Raw genomic sequence first — 16,470 nt, forward strand, 5'->3', positions numbered from 1 at the left:
CGTGTTTTTTTTTTGCTGAATATGTCCTGTGCATCTTTCTTTTTCAGTACAAATTCTACTTCCTTGTTTTTAACTGCTGCAGATTATTGAGTTACATAAAAGCAGCATAATTGATTTAACTAGTCTCCTATTGACTGACCCTTGGACTATTTTCCGTCTTTTCCTGTCACAAGCTATGTTCTATTGAAAAATTTGATTCTATGGTTTATTTTCTTTCTCTGATATTTGTTGACGCCTTATGTGGGATTAACCCACTGCAGGCTCAGGGCAGGCCCCTAAGCTGGAGATACTTGGAGATACCTAGAGCCTTTTCTGCGAGCCCTCTGATTTGTTGTTGTTGTTCAGCTGCTAAGTTGTGTCTAACTCTTTGTGACCCCATAGACTAGAGCACACCAGGCTTCCTTGTCCTTCACAAACTCCCTGAGTTTGCTCAGATTCATGTCCATTGAGTCAGTGATGCTATCTAATCATCTCATCCTCTGCTGCCCTCTTCTCCTTTTGCCTTCAATCTTCCCTAGCCTCAGGGTCTTTTCCAGTGGCTTTTCCTATCAGGTGGCCAAAGGATTGGAGTTTCAGCTTCAGCATCATTCCTCCCAGTGAATATTCAGAGTTGATTTCCTTTAGGATTGACTGGTTTGATCTTGCTGTCCCAGGGACTCTCAGAAGCCTTCTCCAACACCACAGTTCAAAAGCATCAGTTCGTTGGTGCTCAGCCTTCCTCATGGTCCTGCTCTCACATCCGTACATGACTACTGGAAAAACTGTAGCTTTGATTAGATGGACCTTTGCTGGCAAAGTGATGTCTCTGCTTTTTAATATGCTGTCCAGGTTTGTCATACGTTTTCCTCCAAGTGGAAGGAGCAAATGTGTTTTAATTTCTTGGCTGCAGTCACCGACAGAGAGCCTCTGATTAGAGGGGTTGGTTATGTGGCGGCAAGTCTGGCAGTGGGAGTGGGTGGGCCTGGCCCAGCGATGGTAACAGGAAGGTTCCTGGAAGCAGGAAGGTAAGAACAAAGACCAGGGTAGCAGGAGTCCAGTTGGTGCTCTTCCAGCCCACTCCTCTTCTTTCTTTTCCTATAGCTCTGACCCTTGGTGTGAGGCAGCTGATTACAGTGGTCAGTGAGTGTCCCCAGTTCTCTTTAGCTACACCAGTGCCCCTTAGCAAGTGGCCTGGGAGCCACCTCGGAACCCCGCCAGGAGAGGAAACCCAGCACCAGTGCGGGGGTCAGGGGTGTATCCGAGCCACCAGGCCGCTTGCTCTCCAGGCCAGGGCCTTAGCCTCATTACCAGGTCTGAGGTGGGCGTCTGGGCTGTGAAAAGCTCAGGTCTCGGGTAGGCCAGCAGCTGAGGAAGCGGGGACACGGGGGCGGCCATAGGTCTCCTCCCTGGGGCAAAGGCCAACCTCGCTGGACAAGGCCGGTTTTGTTGCCCGGATCCTCCCACGCCTTGTTAACTTGAAGAGGCCCTTGCGGGGTAAATGGTGCTATTTGACTTGCGTGTTTGCTCGAGGGATTTGTGGGCTCCCCAGCCCTCAGTGTGATTTATCTCAGAGGAAATGAGGCAGCTGGTGGGGAGGGTGCTGTGGGCTTGGGTCCTAGGACCTCTCCCTCTCTAGAAGTGGCAGACAGGTGGCTTTTTGTGTGTGGCTGCGTGTGTTTGCTTGCATGTGTGTTTTCGGGGGCGGGCATAATGTAGCAGTTCTGTCTCCAAGGGACTGCAGTCAGAATGCGCTATCTGGATGCCCAAGTGATTTGGGGCAGAGATGGCCAAGCCTTGGTGGCGGGGAGGGGCAACGTAGGGGATATTTTTGCATCTTCTATCTTGACTACGGTAGTACCTACCTGATCTCTGGTTAAAGAAGAAAAAAAAACCTTCAGTGATAGTGAAGTCACTCAGCCCTGGTGTCACTCCCTGGAGGTGACCAACCTCTCTGAACCCCATGGGATATTTCCATGTGGACATTTTCTGTGTCATACTTAACACACAAAGCTTTGTCTTTATTTTCTGCCACCTGTCTTTTTTTTTTAACTTGCAGTATATCATAGGTCTGCTTATATTTTCTGTAAATTTGAAACATCCAACAAGATATTTTATAGGCTAGCTGTCAGTATTTTATGAACAGCATTCTGTTTGTTGAGCATCATAGTAGTCTGCACTTTTTCCTGTTTGAAATAATTTTTTAGTGGGCACCCTTAAATATATCATTGCGTTCCTTTGTGAGTGTTTTTCTAAAGTTTGGTTCTTAGAGGTATCCCTGGAAGGTTCAAAGTAATGCTTTTCTTTTAAAAAAAAAAAAAAAAAAAGTTGGTTCTACGAATTTATTTGGGAAGCTTGAGTCTCCAGGAAACTTCCCTCTCTTCCTTTTGGCCCTGTTACCATTCTTTAAATATACTTTTTTCCCTGATGATTCATGGAAGTTGACTTCTTTTCCCCGATAACCCAGGAATTGGGTTTCTTAGTCTCCAAAGGGCCTGGCTCTCAGAGAAGCCCGGCGTGTTTTTGGCCAGCGTGGAGCAGGATGTGAGTACAGCTGTTCCTGGCCTCCTTGTGGGGAACAACTCAGGCTGTGGCTGTCTTGCTGTGTGAATGGGACCAGGCCCTGGCTTTCTGCCTCCCCTGGGCCACTTCCACCCCCTCCTCACAGGCCAGACGGGAATCATCTCTAAAGACTGCCGCCTGCCTGAGCTGAGAAGTGTATCAGCTTTTTCACTTCAGAACTCTGGGCCAAATGTAAATATTCTCTCTCAGACTGCTGTTAGCCTTAGCTGGGAAGCTAAACGTTTAGTTTGATGGTTAGTGTGTTTGTGCTGAACTGTCTACTAAGAACATAATCTTCTAACCATAAAAAGGAAAAATTCTAGACTGATGGGATAGTCTTTTAAATCCTCTGGTGTTAACTGTGGCTGTGGTTTTTCCCAAATTTCTCCAGACGCTTTTGAGCACATTAGCACAGGCAGGATTCTCAGCCCTGTTTGTAGAGAAAAGCTGAGAAGTGTTAGGGGCCCCACGAGCCTCTGAGTATGTCGGTGCTGTCCTGTGGGAAAGGGACTGTTTTTGTGCCTTAAGGGCTTGGACAAGACATTAGGAGTTGAGAAAGGTAGATTTCAGCACACAATAAGCAGAACCCTCTTGTGCAGAGCTTTCAGCTGTGGAATGGGCAGAGCCTCAGCCGGGACAGTGTGAGGTATCAGCCTGATCTCCCCAGGGTTCCTTCTGATCCCAGAGCCTATTGCGTTAGCCCGCTGGATTGGGCATCAGAAAAGATCCCTGGGTCTGTTCTGTGGTTTTCTCTGATTGACCCTGTCTCAATGGGAAATTGTGACCCATCCTGGCAGCAGATTCACTGGTGCTAAGCTGTGCCTGTGCCATCATGCAGACCCCATCCAAGCTCCTTATGGTGGGCATCTGGGGACTATTTCCCAGTGAAGAGAGGCCAAGCCTCAGTGTGTAGTCCAGCTTTTGCGTGGACTGGTGCTGGTGGGCTCTGCTGGGCTAATGCTCACAACAAGGTTTTTCTTTGCATCATTTCAAAGCCACCTTTAAAATTAGGTTTTATTTTAATATTGGGATAACATAATTTTTGTTTCCTCATTTTTTTAACGGAGGTATAATTGACATGTAACGTTGTATTAGTTTCAGGTCTACAATGTAATGATTTGATACTTGTATTCATTGTGACAAGCTCACCTCTGTAAGTCTAGTTAACACTCATCAACTTACGTAGGTAAAAGTTTTTCTTGTGATGAGAGCTAAATGAGCTTTGTTTCTTAATGAAGCCTGGAAGGCTGGACAGCTATGGGGGTGCATTTGGCTGTTCTACGCAGGGCTGCCACCTCGTGGAAAACTCTGGGAATGGCAGCAATGCCTTTGTTCTGTGGTTCTTACCTGGCTTGGGGATGTTTAGAGTATAAAACGTTTGGAGTGATTTTTAATTGGACTGTTTGAGGTACTGCCCAGAAGACGGGGAAATCTGGTCCAGAAGCTGGATCGTTTCCAGATGTGAGCCTGAAGTCAGGAGAGCTCTCCACTGGCTCTGTGTATTCTGGGCATGTGTGGGCACATCCTTGTGGGATGCCTTTCTCACCCCTCACTGGTGGGCTCTGTGTCAGCTGATACCCTTGGGGTCCTCCAGACCTCGTCTGCGCCTGGACAAATTCAGGGGTCCTTGGTCCGTTCTGCACTTGGGGGGCCATTTCTCCTATGTCTAGTGATTTATGGAAAGAGATAATGTTATTATCTCCATCTTGCAACATACATAAAAATATATTCTAATATGTTAAATAAATACTTTAGAGGTTTACATGTGAAATATAAAACTCCTTTTAGAAAAACTAATGAGAGAATATGTTCATGATCTCAAGGTAGGAAGGAAAGAATTTCTTCTTTTTTTAATATAAATTTATTTATTTTCATTGGAGGTTAATCACTTTACAATATTGTATTGGTTTTGCCATACATCAACATGAATCTGCCACAGGTATACACGTGTTCCCCATCCTGAACCCCCCTCCCACCTCCCTCCCCGTACCATCCCTCTGGGTCTTCCCGGTGCACCAGCCCCGAGCATCCTGTATCCTACATTTAACCTGGACTGGCGACTCGTTTCATATATGACATTATACATGTTTCAGTGCCATTCTCCCAAATCATCCCACCCTCTCCCTCTCCCACAGAGTCCAAAAGACTGTTCTATACAGCTGTGTCTCTTTTGCTGTCTCGCATACAGGGTTATCGTTACCATCTTTCTAAATTCCATATATATGCGTTAGTATACTGTATTGGTGTTTTTCTTTCTGGCTTACTTCACTCTGTATAATAGGCTCTAGTTTCATCCACCTCATTAGAACTGATTCAAATGTATTCTTATTTTAAAATTTAAACTTCTCATTTTGTATTGGGGTATGGCTAATTAATAATGTTGTGATAGTCTCAGGGCTTCCCAGGTTGTGGTGAACAGCAAAGGGACTCAGCCATACATACGCATGTATCCATTCTCCCCCAAACTCACCTCCAGTCCAGGCTGCCACATAACATTGAGCCGAGTTCTCTTTGCTACACAGTAGGTCCTTGTTGGTTATGTATTTTAATTATAGCAGTGTGTACCTGTCTATCTCAAGTTCCCTAACTATCCCTTCCCCCCGGCAACCATAAGTTCATTCTCTAAGTCTGTGAGTCTCGTTTTATTTCATAAATAAGTTCATCTGCATCATTACTTTTTATATTCCACGTATAAGGGATGTCATGTGATGTTTCTCCTTCTCCGACTTACTTCACTCAGTGTGACAGTCTCCATGTCCATCTGTGTTGCTGCAGGTGGCATTATTTCATTATTTATAATATCTGAATAATATTCTATCATATATGTGTCCCACATCTTCTTTATCCTTGGAAGGAAAGAATTTCTTAAATAAAGCAGCCAAAGCGCAAACCATAAAGGAAATGATTGATCAGTTTTATCACATTAAAATGTGAAATTTTAGAAACAAGGGACACTAAGAAAATTTAAACGCTATATGTTGGGAAAAGATACTTGTAATGAATATAACTGGAAAAGGGTTAGTACCTGGAATTTAAAAGTCCTGCAGAAAGAAAGAAGTGGGGAGGGAGGGGCAGGAGGGGAAGGAAAATAAAGGACATGAACAAGCAATTCATGGAAGAGAAAATGTGTATAGACAATAAACGCAAGGTAAACATAAGGAGAGCGTTGCCCTTTCTAGTAATCAGGAAAGCAAGTTTTTTGTTGTTTTTTTTTAAAGACATTTTTTGGTCCATGAGATAGGCATTACTTCAGAAATCTGACTGTTTTCATGGGTTCCAAGAGGTGGAAACATCCCAAGTGTCCTTTGACTAATGAATGGACAAATAAAAGGCTGTACACATATGTGATGGAGTATTATTCATCTTTTAAAAGGAAGGGAATCCTGTCATGTAATGTAGCCTGGTGAACCTTGAGAACATTATGCTAAATGAAAGAAGTCAGTTACAAAGAGATCAGTAACGTGTGATTCCATTAATAAATAGCGTATGTACCTCTCGAGCAGCTGGATTCATAGACTCAGAGTAGAAGAGTGGCACTCAGGGACTGGGGGAAGGGGAAAGCTAGTTGTTGTTTAATGGGGACAGAATTTTGCAAGATGAGAAAGTTCCAGAGATTGGTTGCACAACAATGTGAATATATGTAACACTACTGAAATATATACTCAGAGGGTGAGAGATGGCTGAGACAGTTTTATGTTATGTGTATTTTATCTCAATTAAAAATTAAAAGGAAAACCTGGTGTTTGAAATCTTGGTGAGGCTGTGTTGATGACAGTGACTCTCAGAACTCCTGCCCAGAGCTGGTGGTATATGAACTGGGAGAGCAGTTTTGTATCACCCAGTCAGTGGGGAAAAGTCCATTTTATGACCTTTAGCTCTGCTTCTAGATGTGCACCCTAGGGGAGCATCTCACAGATGTGAGAGAGGAGATACGGACAGGGTTCACAGTAGTATCATTTATAACAGCAAAAAAGAAAAAGAAAGTAAAGACAATGTAAGGCACCCCACTCCAGCACTCGTGCCTGGAAAATCCCACGGACGGAGGAGCCTGGTGGGCCACTGTCCATGGGGTCGCTAAGAGTCGGACACGACTGAGCGACTTCACTTTCACTCTTCACTTTCATGCATTGGAGAAGGAAATGGCAACCCACTCCAGGGTTCTTGCGTGGAGAATCCCAGGGACGGAGGAGCCTGGCGGGCTGCCGTCTATGGGGTTGCACAGAGTCGGACACGACTGAAGCGACTTAGCAGCAGCAGCAGCAAACATCTATCACAGTGACAGGGCGTGATGCAGAGCAGTCTTCTGGTCGCTGAGGGAGGAAAAAGGGGTGGGAAATGGATGACTGGGAGTTTGGGATTAGCAGATGCAAACTGTTATATGTAGAACGGATAAACAGTGAGGTCATACTGTGTAGCACAGGGAAATACATTCAACATCCTGTGATAAAACAGTGGAAAAGAATGTAAAAAAGAACGTCTGTATTTATGTATAACGGACTCAGTCTGTTGTATAGCAGAAAATAGCACACTGTAAATCACCTGTGTGTATGTGCTGAGTCGCTCAGTTATGTCCGACTCTGTGCAACCGCATGGACGATAGCCCGCCAGGCTCCTCTGCCCATGGGGATTCTCCAGGCAGGAAGACTGGAGTGGGTTGCCATGCCCCGCTCCAGGGGGTCTTTCCAACCCAGGGATGGAACCCGGGTCTCCCGTATTGCAGGAGGATTCTTTACTGTCTGAGCCACCATACTTCAGCCTAAAAAAATCTGTCCACAACATACACTACTATATTTTAAATAGATAGCCAACAAAGATCTACTGTACAGCGCAGGGAGCTATACTTAATATCTTATAATAACCTGTAACGGGAAAGAATCTAAAAAAAGACTACATATATATATATAACCAAATCACTTTGCTATACACCTGAAATTAATACAGCATTGCAAATCAGTTATATTTAATAGAATTTTTAAAAATCTAAAAATGTGTGATGTGCTTCTACAGTGAAATACTGCCTGCACCACTGCCTAAGCCTCAAAAGCAGAATTGCATAAAAGGAAGCACATGTAACGCCGTTAGGAATTTTCATGAGTACATAAGTTGCTGCCAAGTTGCTTCAGGCGTGTCCGACTCTGTGCGACCCCATAGACGGCAGCCCACCAGGCTCCCCCGTCCCTGGGATTCTCCAGGCAAGAACACTGGAGTGGGTTGCCATTGCCTTCTCCAATGCATGAAAGTGAAAAGTGAAAGTGAAGTCGCTCAGTCATGTCTGACCCTCAGCGACCCCATGGACTGCAGCCTTCCAGGCTCCTCCATCCATGGGATTTTCCAGGCAAGAGTACTAAATAGTGGCAGTAAAATATGCATTCTGATGGTTGATAGCAAACATAGGGAAGCAATTCTGGAGGGGGATGTGAGGGGTACTGAGTAAGAGAAGGGTATATTGAGGGCTTTGGCTAAGCATCTGTAATAATTTATATCTTCGGAAAGCTGTTTGAGATATGTGACAAAGTAGAGTTGGCCCTCTATATCCTTGAGTTTCACATCTGAAGATTCAACCAACCAGAAATTGGGGGGAAAAATACCAGAAAGCTTGCATTTGCCTTGCTGGCAACTATTTCCGAAGCATTTATATTGTGTTAGGCATTATGCATAATCTAGAGATGATGTAAAGGATAGGGAGCATGCTCATGGACAGAGGAGCCTGGCAGGCTGCAGTCCACAGGGTGTGAAGAGTCAGACACGCCTGGACCACTGAGCACACACACGTATACCACGTGACATAAAAGATTGGAGCATTCATGCATTTTGGTATCTGAAAGGGGTCTTGGAATCAATCCCTCATTGACTGCCTTAAGATGAGAGCACAGTAGTGGGTTTGTATCCTTTTATTGCATTATTTGCTGTGCTTTACTGTATGTTTGGAAGATACTGCATTGTTTTTTAGGAAGACTTTAAATGATGAAGTGAGGCTCCATCAGTGGTTTTCTGACCATTTCTCAGCATGCAGTCCTGATCTGCAGTAGCGAAGCATTTTTATAAGCATATAATTGTACTCACGGATAAAATTTATTTCAGTAAAAGGACACAAAATCAGCCATGGAAAGGGGTCAGTTCAGTTCAGTTGCTCAGTCATGTCTGACTCTTTGCAACTTTTGTGTTGATGATTTTAATCACCTGAGGAGCCTGTGTACTAATAAAACAAGTTTTCTAGTTTGGTGTTGTAAAATTTCCTTTGAAGGAAAGGGTTTTGCCTTAAAAAAAAAAAAAAAAGAAAAAAGGAGAAAAGAAAAGGAAGAAGATTGAAAGCCCTGAGTGAGCTGATTTCTGTGATTCCCTTTCTTCCCATAGTCCACAGCCCTAGGAGATAATGTCTCAGAGGGGTGAACTCACTTTCCCTGTCTCTGAAAAATTCTGACATTTGAATGAGCTCTTTCTTGTTAATCATATTTATTATTCCCTCCAAAGGGAATATTCAGTAGTTCCCGGTTTTGCTTTTCTTAACTGCAAAGATCTTCTGATAACCCAGAATCCATGTTGGATGGAGCCAGGTGACTTCCTGGACTGGAGCTGGAACAGTTAAACAGGCTTTTCTGGTTCAGTGCTATCATTTGAGGAATAAGGAAATAAACCCACGCAAGGGCTCAGATCCCCTGAGGTGCTTAGCGGAGGTCAGCAGGCCCTGACCATCTCTTAGCTCATCTTGTAGTTTGTAAGTCAGAGTAGAGCACTCTTGCTTAAAACCCTCCTGTGGTTCCCATGTCACTCGGGATATAGTCCTTGCTGTACTCCTTGCAGCCGTGTCCGCCTCTCTGGCCTGTTTTGTGTGTGTCCACTCCTGCTGGTTCCCTGGGCTCCAGTCCCTCTGCCCTGCCCTTCTGTTTGTGCGTGGAGTGTGGCTGGTGGCTCCTGCCTCAGGGCCTTTGAACCTGCTCGCTCCTCTGCCGGGTGTGCTCCTGGCTGCCGCTCTTCATTTGCACCCGAGCTCAGAAGTCACCTTTTGTGAGACTCCTCTTCAGGCTTTAGCTTCTCTCCTGACCTACTCTGTGGCTCAAAAATCTCTCTCCAGCTTATTACTCTGTTTTATTTTTTATTTCCTTACAGCTCTTCTTACGCTCTCAGGTTATTTTATTTGGTCTGTTTTTCTAACTATCTACCTATCTCTGTCCCTATGTGTGTGTGTGTCTGTATCATCCCATCAGGTTAAGAGGGCCTGAGACCACAGTCACTGTGTCTGACCAGCATCACCAGCATCTAGAGAGGACTAGAACATCTTAGGTACTTGTGTCGGGGTACTCAGTATCACCCCCAGGTTTGGTGATTTGCTAAAAGGATTTGTACAACTTAGCATATAATTGTACTCACGGATAAAATTTATTTCAGTAAAAGGACACAAAATCAGCCATGGAAAGGGGTCAGTTCAGTTCAGTTGCTCAGTCATGTCTGACTCTTTGCAACCCCATAGACTGCATCATGCCAGGCCTCCCTGCTCATCTCCAGCTCCTGGAGTTTACCCAAACCCATGTCCATTGAGTTGACGATGCCATCCAACCATCTTATCCTTGGTCATCCCCTTCTCCTGCCTTCATTCTTTCCCAGCATCAGGGTCTTTTAAATGAGTCAGCTCTTTGCATCAGGTGGCGAAAGTATTGGAGTTTCAGCTTCAACATCAGTTCTTCCAATGAACACTCAGGACTGACCTCCTTTAGGATGGACTGGTTGGATCTCCTTGTAGTCCAAGGGACTCTCAAGAGTCTTCTCCAACACCACAGTTCAAAAGCATCAATTTGGAACTCAGCTTTCTTTATAGTCCAACTCTCACATCCATACATGACTACTGGAAAAACCATAGCCTTGACCAGATGGACCTTTTTTGGCAAAGTAATGTCTCTGCTTTTTAATATGCTATCTAGGTTGATCATAACTTTCCTTCCAAGGAGTAAGCATCTTTTAATTTCATGGCTGCAATCACCATCTGCAGTGATTTTGGAGCCCAAAAAAATAAAGTCTGTCACCATTTCCACTATTTCCCCATCTATTTGCCATGAAGTGATGGAACTGGAAGCCATAATCTCAGTTTTTTGAATGTTGAGCTTTAAGCCAACTATTTCACTCTCCTCTTTCACTTTCATCAGAGGCTCTTTAGTTCTTCTTCACTTTCTGCCATAAGGGTGATGTCATCTGCATATCTGAAGTTATTGATGTTGCTCCGGCAATCTTGATTCCAGCTTGTGCTTCCTTCAGCCCAGCGTTTCTCATGGTATACTCTGCATATAAGTTAAATAAGCAGGGTGACAATATACAGCCTTGACGTACTCCTCTTCCTATGTGGAATCAGTCTGTTGCTCCATGTCCAGTTCTAACTGTTGCTTCCTGACCTGCATACAAGTTTCTCAGGAGGCAGGTCAGGTGGTCTGGTCTTCCCATCTCTTGAATTTTCCACAGTTTGTGGTGATCCACACAGTCAAAGGCTTTGGCATAGTCAATAAAACAGCAATAAATGTTTTTCTGCAGCTCTCTTGCTTTTTTGATAATCCAGCAGATGTTGGCAAATTGATTTCTGGTTCCTCTGCCTTTTCTAAATCCAGCTTGAACATCTGGAAGTTCTTGGTTCATGTACTGTTGAAGCCTGGCTTGGAGAATTTTGAGCGTTACTTTGCAAGCGTGTGAGATGAGTGTAATTGTGCAGTAGTTTGAACATTCTTTGGCATTGCTTTTCTTTGGGATTGGAATGAAAACTGACCTTTTCCAGTCCTGTGGCCACAACTGAGTTTTCCAAATTTGCTGGCATCATCTTTTAGGATTTGAAATAGCTCAACTGGAATTCCATTACCTCCACTAGCTTTGTTTGTAGTAATGCTTCCTAAGGCCCACTTGACTTCACATTCCAGGATGTCTGGCTTTAGGTGAGTGATCATGATTATCTGGATTGTGAAGATGTTTTTTTGTATAGTTCTTTTGTGTGTTCTTGCCACCTCTTCCTGATACCTTCTGCTTTCGGTTAGATCCATACCATTTCTGTCCTTTATTGTGCTCATATTTGCATGAAATGTTCCCTTGGTATCTCTAATTTTCTTGAAGCTATCTCTAGTCTTTCCCATTCTATTGTTTTCCTCTATTTCTTTGCACTGATCACTGAGGAAGACTTTCTTATCTCTTGCTATTCTTTGGAACTCTGCATTCAAATGGGTATATCTTTCCTTTTCTCCTTTGCTTTTTGCTTCTCTTCTTTTCACAGCTATTTGTAAAGCCTCCATAGACAACCATTTTGCTTTTTTGCATTTCTTTTTCTTGGAGATGGTCTTGATCCCTGTCTCCTGTATAATGTCACGGACTTCCTTCCATAGTTCATCAGGTACTCTGTCTAGCAGATCTAATCCCTTGAATCTGTTTGTAACTTCCACTGTATAATCCTAAGGGATTTGATTTAGGTCATACCTGAATGGTCTAGTGGTTTTCCCTACTTTCTTCAATTTAAGTCTGAATTTGGCAATAAGGAGTTCATGATCTTAGCCACAGTCAGCTCCTGGTCTTGTTTTTGCTGACTGTATAGAGCTTCTCCATTTTTGGTTGCAAAGAATGTGATTAATCTGATTTCGGTGTTGACCATCTGGTGATGTCCATGTGTAGAGTCTTCTCTTGTGTCATTGGAAGAGGGTGTTTGCTGTGACCAGTGCGTTCTCTTGGAAAAGCCCTATTAGTCTTTGCCCTGCTTCATTCCGCATTCCAAGGCCAAATTTGCCTGTTACTCCAGGTGTTTCTTGACTTCCTACTTTTGCATTCCAGTCCCCTATAATGAAAAGGACTTCTTTTTTGGGTGTTAGTTCTAGAAGGTCTTATATGTCTTCATAGAACCGTTCAACTTTCAGCTTCTTCAGCATTAATTACTGGTCAGGGCATAGACTTGGATTACCGTGATATTGAATGGTTTGCCTTGGAAACAAACAGAGATCATTCTGTCGTTTTTAAGATTACATCCAAGTACTGCATTTTGGACTCTTTTGTTGACTATAATGGCTACTCCATTTTTTCTAAGGGATTCTTGCTCACAGTAGTAGATATAATGGTCATCTGAGTTAAATTCACCCATTCCAGTCCATTTTAGTTCGCTGATTCCTAAAATGTCGACATTCACTCTTGCCATCTGTTCGACCACTTCCAGTTTAGCTTGATTCATGGACTTAACATTCCAGGTTCCTATGCAGTATTGCTCTTTATAGCATCAGACTTTGCTTCTGTCACCTGTCACATCCACAACTGGGTGTTGTTTTTGCTGTGGTTCCGTCTCTTCATTCTTTCTGGAGTTATTTCTCCGCCGATCTCCAGTAGCATATTAGGCACCTACCGACCTGGGGAGTTCATCTTTCAGTGTCCTATCTTTTTGCCTTTTCATACTGTTCATGGGGTTCTCAAGGCAAGAATACAGAAGTGGTTTTCCATTCCCTTCTCCAGTGGACCACATTTTGTCAGAACTCTCCACCATAATCTCTCCATCTTGGGTGGCCTCACATGGCATGGCTCATAGTTTCACTGAGTTAGACAAGGCTGTGGTCCATGTGATCAGATTGCTTAGTTTTCTGTGATGGTGGTTTTCAGTCTGTCTGCCCTCTGTTGGAGAAAGATAAGAGGCTCATGGAAGCTTCCTGATGGGAGAGACTGACTGAGAGGGAAACTGGGTCTTATTCTGATGTGCGGGGCCATGCTCAGTAAATCTTTAATCCAGTTTTCTGTTGATGGGTGGGGCTGTGTTCCCTCCCTGCTATTTACCTGGGGCCAAAACTATGGTGGATGTAATGAAGATAATGGTGACCTCCTTCAAAAGATCCCATGCATGCACTCCTGCACTCACTGTCCCCAACCCTGCAGCCGGCCACCACCGACCCACGCCTCTGCTGGAGACTCCTGGACACTCCTGGGCAAGTCTGGGTCAGTTTCTTGTGGGGTCACTGCTCCTTTCTCCTGGAAAGGGTTGCATGGGGCAAAGTCCAGAGGAAACTGGTTGATGGGTTCTGAGAATCCTGCTGTGGAGTCACACAGGACAGGCTTAGTTCCCCCAGCACTGAATCATGACAACACGTGAGACTCGTAACCAGGGAAGCCCATGAGATTCTCCCTGCCCAGGGAGTTTTTACTGGGAGTGGCCATATACATAGCCCCTTGCTTAGCATGTTATGAAATTCAAGACTCCCAGAAGAAAGCCCAAGACTCACTGTCCATCCACTCCAGTCATGGAAAACCCTTCTTATCACTTGGGAAAAGTTTTATATCAGTGCAGTGGACTACTTACCATTCATGTTGCCAGACACCAGCCAAGGGTCAGCTTGCAAGCAAGCCTCCCTAAGGCTAGACATCTCAGACCTGCTATAATAACTCTTTCCTGAACATTACTGAAGGAATATTTGTGAATGAGTGAATCAGCTCAGTGTGACTACAGGGCCTGTGGAATCAGACCATGAGACTCCTGAAGGCCACAGGGTATAACCTCTCCTCCCTTGTCAACAGTCCTTCCCCCAGACAGATGGAGGCCAGTTTGTCCTGCTTCCTGCCCTCCGACCTTTGGTTAGCATGATTTTTGGCCCCCAGGTGCTGAAGCACAACGGGTCATCAGAAATTCTCAACAAGCTGTACGACACAGCCATGGACAAGCTGGAGGTGGTGAAGAAGGACTATGACGCCCTGCGGAAGCGGTACAGCGAGAAAGTCGCCATCCACAGCTCGGACCTGAGCCGCCTGGAGCAGCTGGAGGAGGAGAACCAGCGCCTGCTGAAGCAGACGGAGATGCTGACCCAGCAGAGGGACACGGCCATCCAGCTGCAGCACCAGTGTGCCCTCTCCCTGAGGAGGTAGGAGCCTGGGCCGCTACGGGAGGCAGCGGCTGGCCTGTCTTTCGTTCTCGGAGAACGGCCCAAGGGCCAAGTGCTACCTTCCCTGCCAGGGACCACTCTCTCCTCTGTGGGCTCTTGGTTATCTGCAAGGCTCCCTGCCACATCTCCAGAAACCACCTTCCTGACTCTCAGCATGCCGTGGGCGCTGTGCTCGTCTCCTGTCTGAGTGGCTCGGGTGTTCTGACCATCCTGATTCTGAGGTTGCCCCACAAGCCTCTCCCTCCCTGTCACTCACCCACCTAACAGCCAGGGAAGTTAATTGTCCTAGGCAGTATTTCTTCCAAAAGTTATACTTTTTATTAAGGTAGGTAATCTGTAGGGCTCTGACCCCAGCCCTCAGTGTTTCTTAAGTACATTTCTGCGGCATAGCTGTCCTCTGAGTTGCCTGTTAGCTTTATATGAAAGGTAGTCTCCAGCTGTAAGGGGGTTTGGGAATTGCCAGCTGGCGCATAAACAGGTGTCTGCCCTGCAGGACTTCTCAGAGCCTTTACTCTGGTACTGGGCACTAGATTCTCCCAGGAGGAGGCAGATGCAATGTCTCCTAAACATCGGTCCGTAAAGGGCACACCTTCTTTAATGGAGCACCATCCAGGGTTGGTGCTCCAAGGAATCCACATTCAGAAATGCTGCTCTGGAGCTGCAGGCTTTAATTTGCAGGGCTACCTTCATGGAAGGATCTTCCTTGCCTGGAAGGACTGAGCTGTGCCCTGATGCCAACCTGGTGACCTTGGACCAGTCACCTGTATCTCAAAGCCTTATCATCTATATCTGTGAAATGAGGTGGCCAGACTCAGTGATCATTCAGGCCACTTTTATCTTTCATAGGCTGTGATTCTAGTATTTTTTTTTAAATTTATAAAAATAACATAGCTTGACCATGGAAGAAAGGAAGAATTCTGTTTTGTTTTTTTTTCTGGTAGAGCAGAGGCAGTAAAGTCCTCTGTGGAACTTCCAGTATTTGTAGAAGGTTGAGAAAAAGTCTGGGTCCAGGGGCACTGGTCCTTCATGACTTTTCTCTCTTGGGGGTGTGGAGAATGACCTCTCTCAAATCTTCGTGCTTCACTGTCCAGCACAGCAGAGCTGGCTGGGCAGGTCCCCATCCCCCACGTCCTGGCTGCCCCTCTGCCCCAGGTTCGAGGCCATTCACCACGAGCTGAACAAAGCCACGGCCCAGAACAAGGACCTGCAGTGGGAGATGGAGTTGCTGCAGTCAGAGCTGACGGAGCTGAGGACCACACAGGCAAAAACCGCCAAGGAGTCGGAGAAGTACAAGGAGGAGCGGGACGCAGTGTACAGCGAGTACAAGCTCATCATGAGCGAGCGCGACCAGGTCATCTCCGAGCTGGACAAGCTGCAGACCGAGGTAGAGCTGGCCGAGTCCAAGCTCAAGAGCAGCACGTCTGAGAAGAAGGCAGCCAGCGAGGAGATGGAGGCACTGCGGCAGGTAGGAAGGTGGTGAGGGAGCAAGGGCTGTGGTGCATTGCTGCTTGGAGCAGCGGGGAGCTGATGGCGTCTCGCCTTAGGCCTGCTGCTGGCTGGGCTGTCGGATGTCGCCTGGGCGGCTGCTGAGCTCACACTTGGTGCCAGGCTCTGGTCAGGCTGCATGGGACACAGGTGAGGTCCAGCTGTGGTCCTGGGTATCTGGAGCTGACAGCGTAGGAAGAAGGTTGGATGACACGTGCAGATGCTCACCCATGCCCTTGGGGATGTGATGGTTGATTAGTCTCCAGCTGGAAGTCAGCTCAAGGACTTGCTCATTAAGAAGATATCCCAAGGCCAGGGTCCCAGAGCCATAGATACATCTGGCCTTGTGAGTCAGGAAGAGCACGCTCAGTGTTCCTTTCCCCCGACATCTGAGGAGTCGGCTCTGTGGAGGGGTGGTTGGGCTCCTGATGGGAAGGTGGCCTACTAGGCTGGGTCCAAGGGCCCTTTCAAGCCTTGCTTCCTGGGGGCATATCTGCAGGGAGTGGGGCTCAGGAGCATCCCAACTGAGCTGCTGAGCTTGACTGCCGAGTGACCAGTGTGGCATCTCTGCATCTTTCCT

General features: G+C 45.8%; 1 protein-coding gene across 3 annotated transcripts in view; it reads left to right on the forward strand.

Moving 5' to 3' along the window:
* The window catches only part of DLG5 (discs large MAGUK scaffold protein 5), a 120,665-nt gene that overhangs the window by 65,481 nt on the left and 38,714 nt on the right, over positions 1-16,470 (forward strand). For all 3 annotated transcript variants that reach the window (XM_052639547.1, XM_052639548.1, XM_052639549.1), the window contains exons 6-7: positions 14,125-14,384; positions 15,558-15,870. In XM_052639547.1, coding sequence (XP_052495507.1) covers positions 14,125-14,384; positions 15,558-15,870 — 573 coding nt within the window. The remainder of the gene's footprint in view (positions 1-14,124; positions 14,385-15,557; positions 15,871-16,470) is intronic.

The sequence above is a fragment of the Budorcas taxicolor genome, chromosome 5 (assembly GCF_023091745.1).
Source record: "Budorcas taxicolor isolate Tak-1 chromosome 5, Takin1.1, whole genome shotgun sequence".
Lineage (NCBI taxonomy): Eukaryota > Metazoa > Chordata > Mammalia > Artiodactyla > Bovidae > Budorcas > Budorcas taxicolor.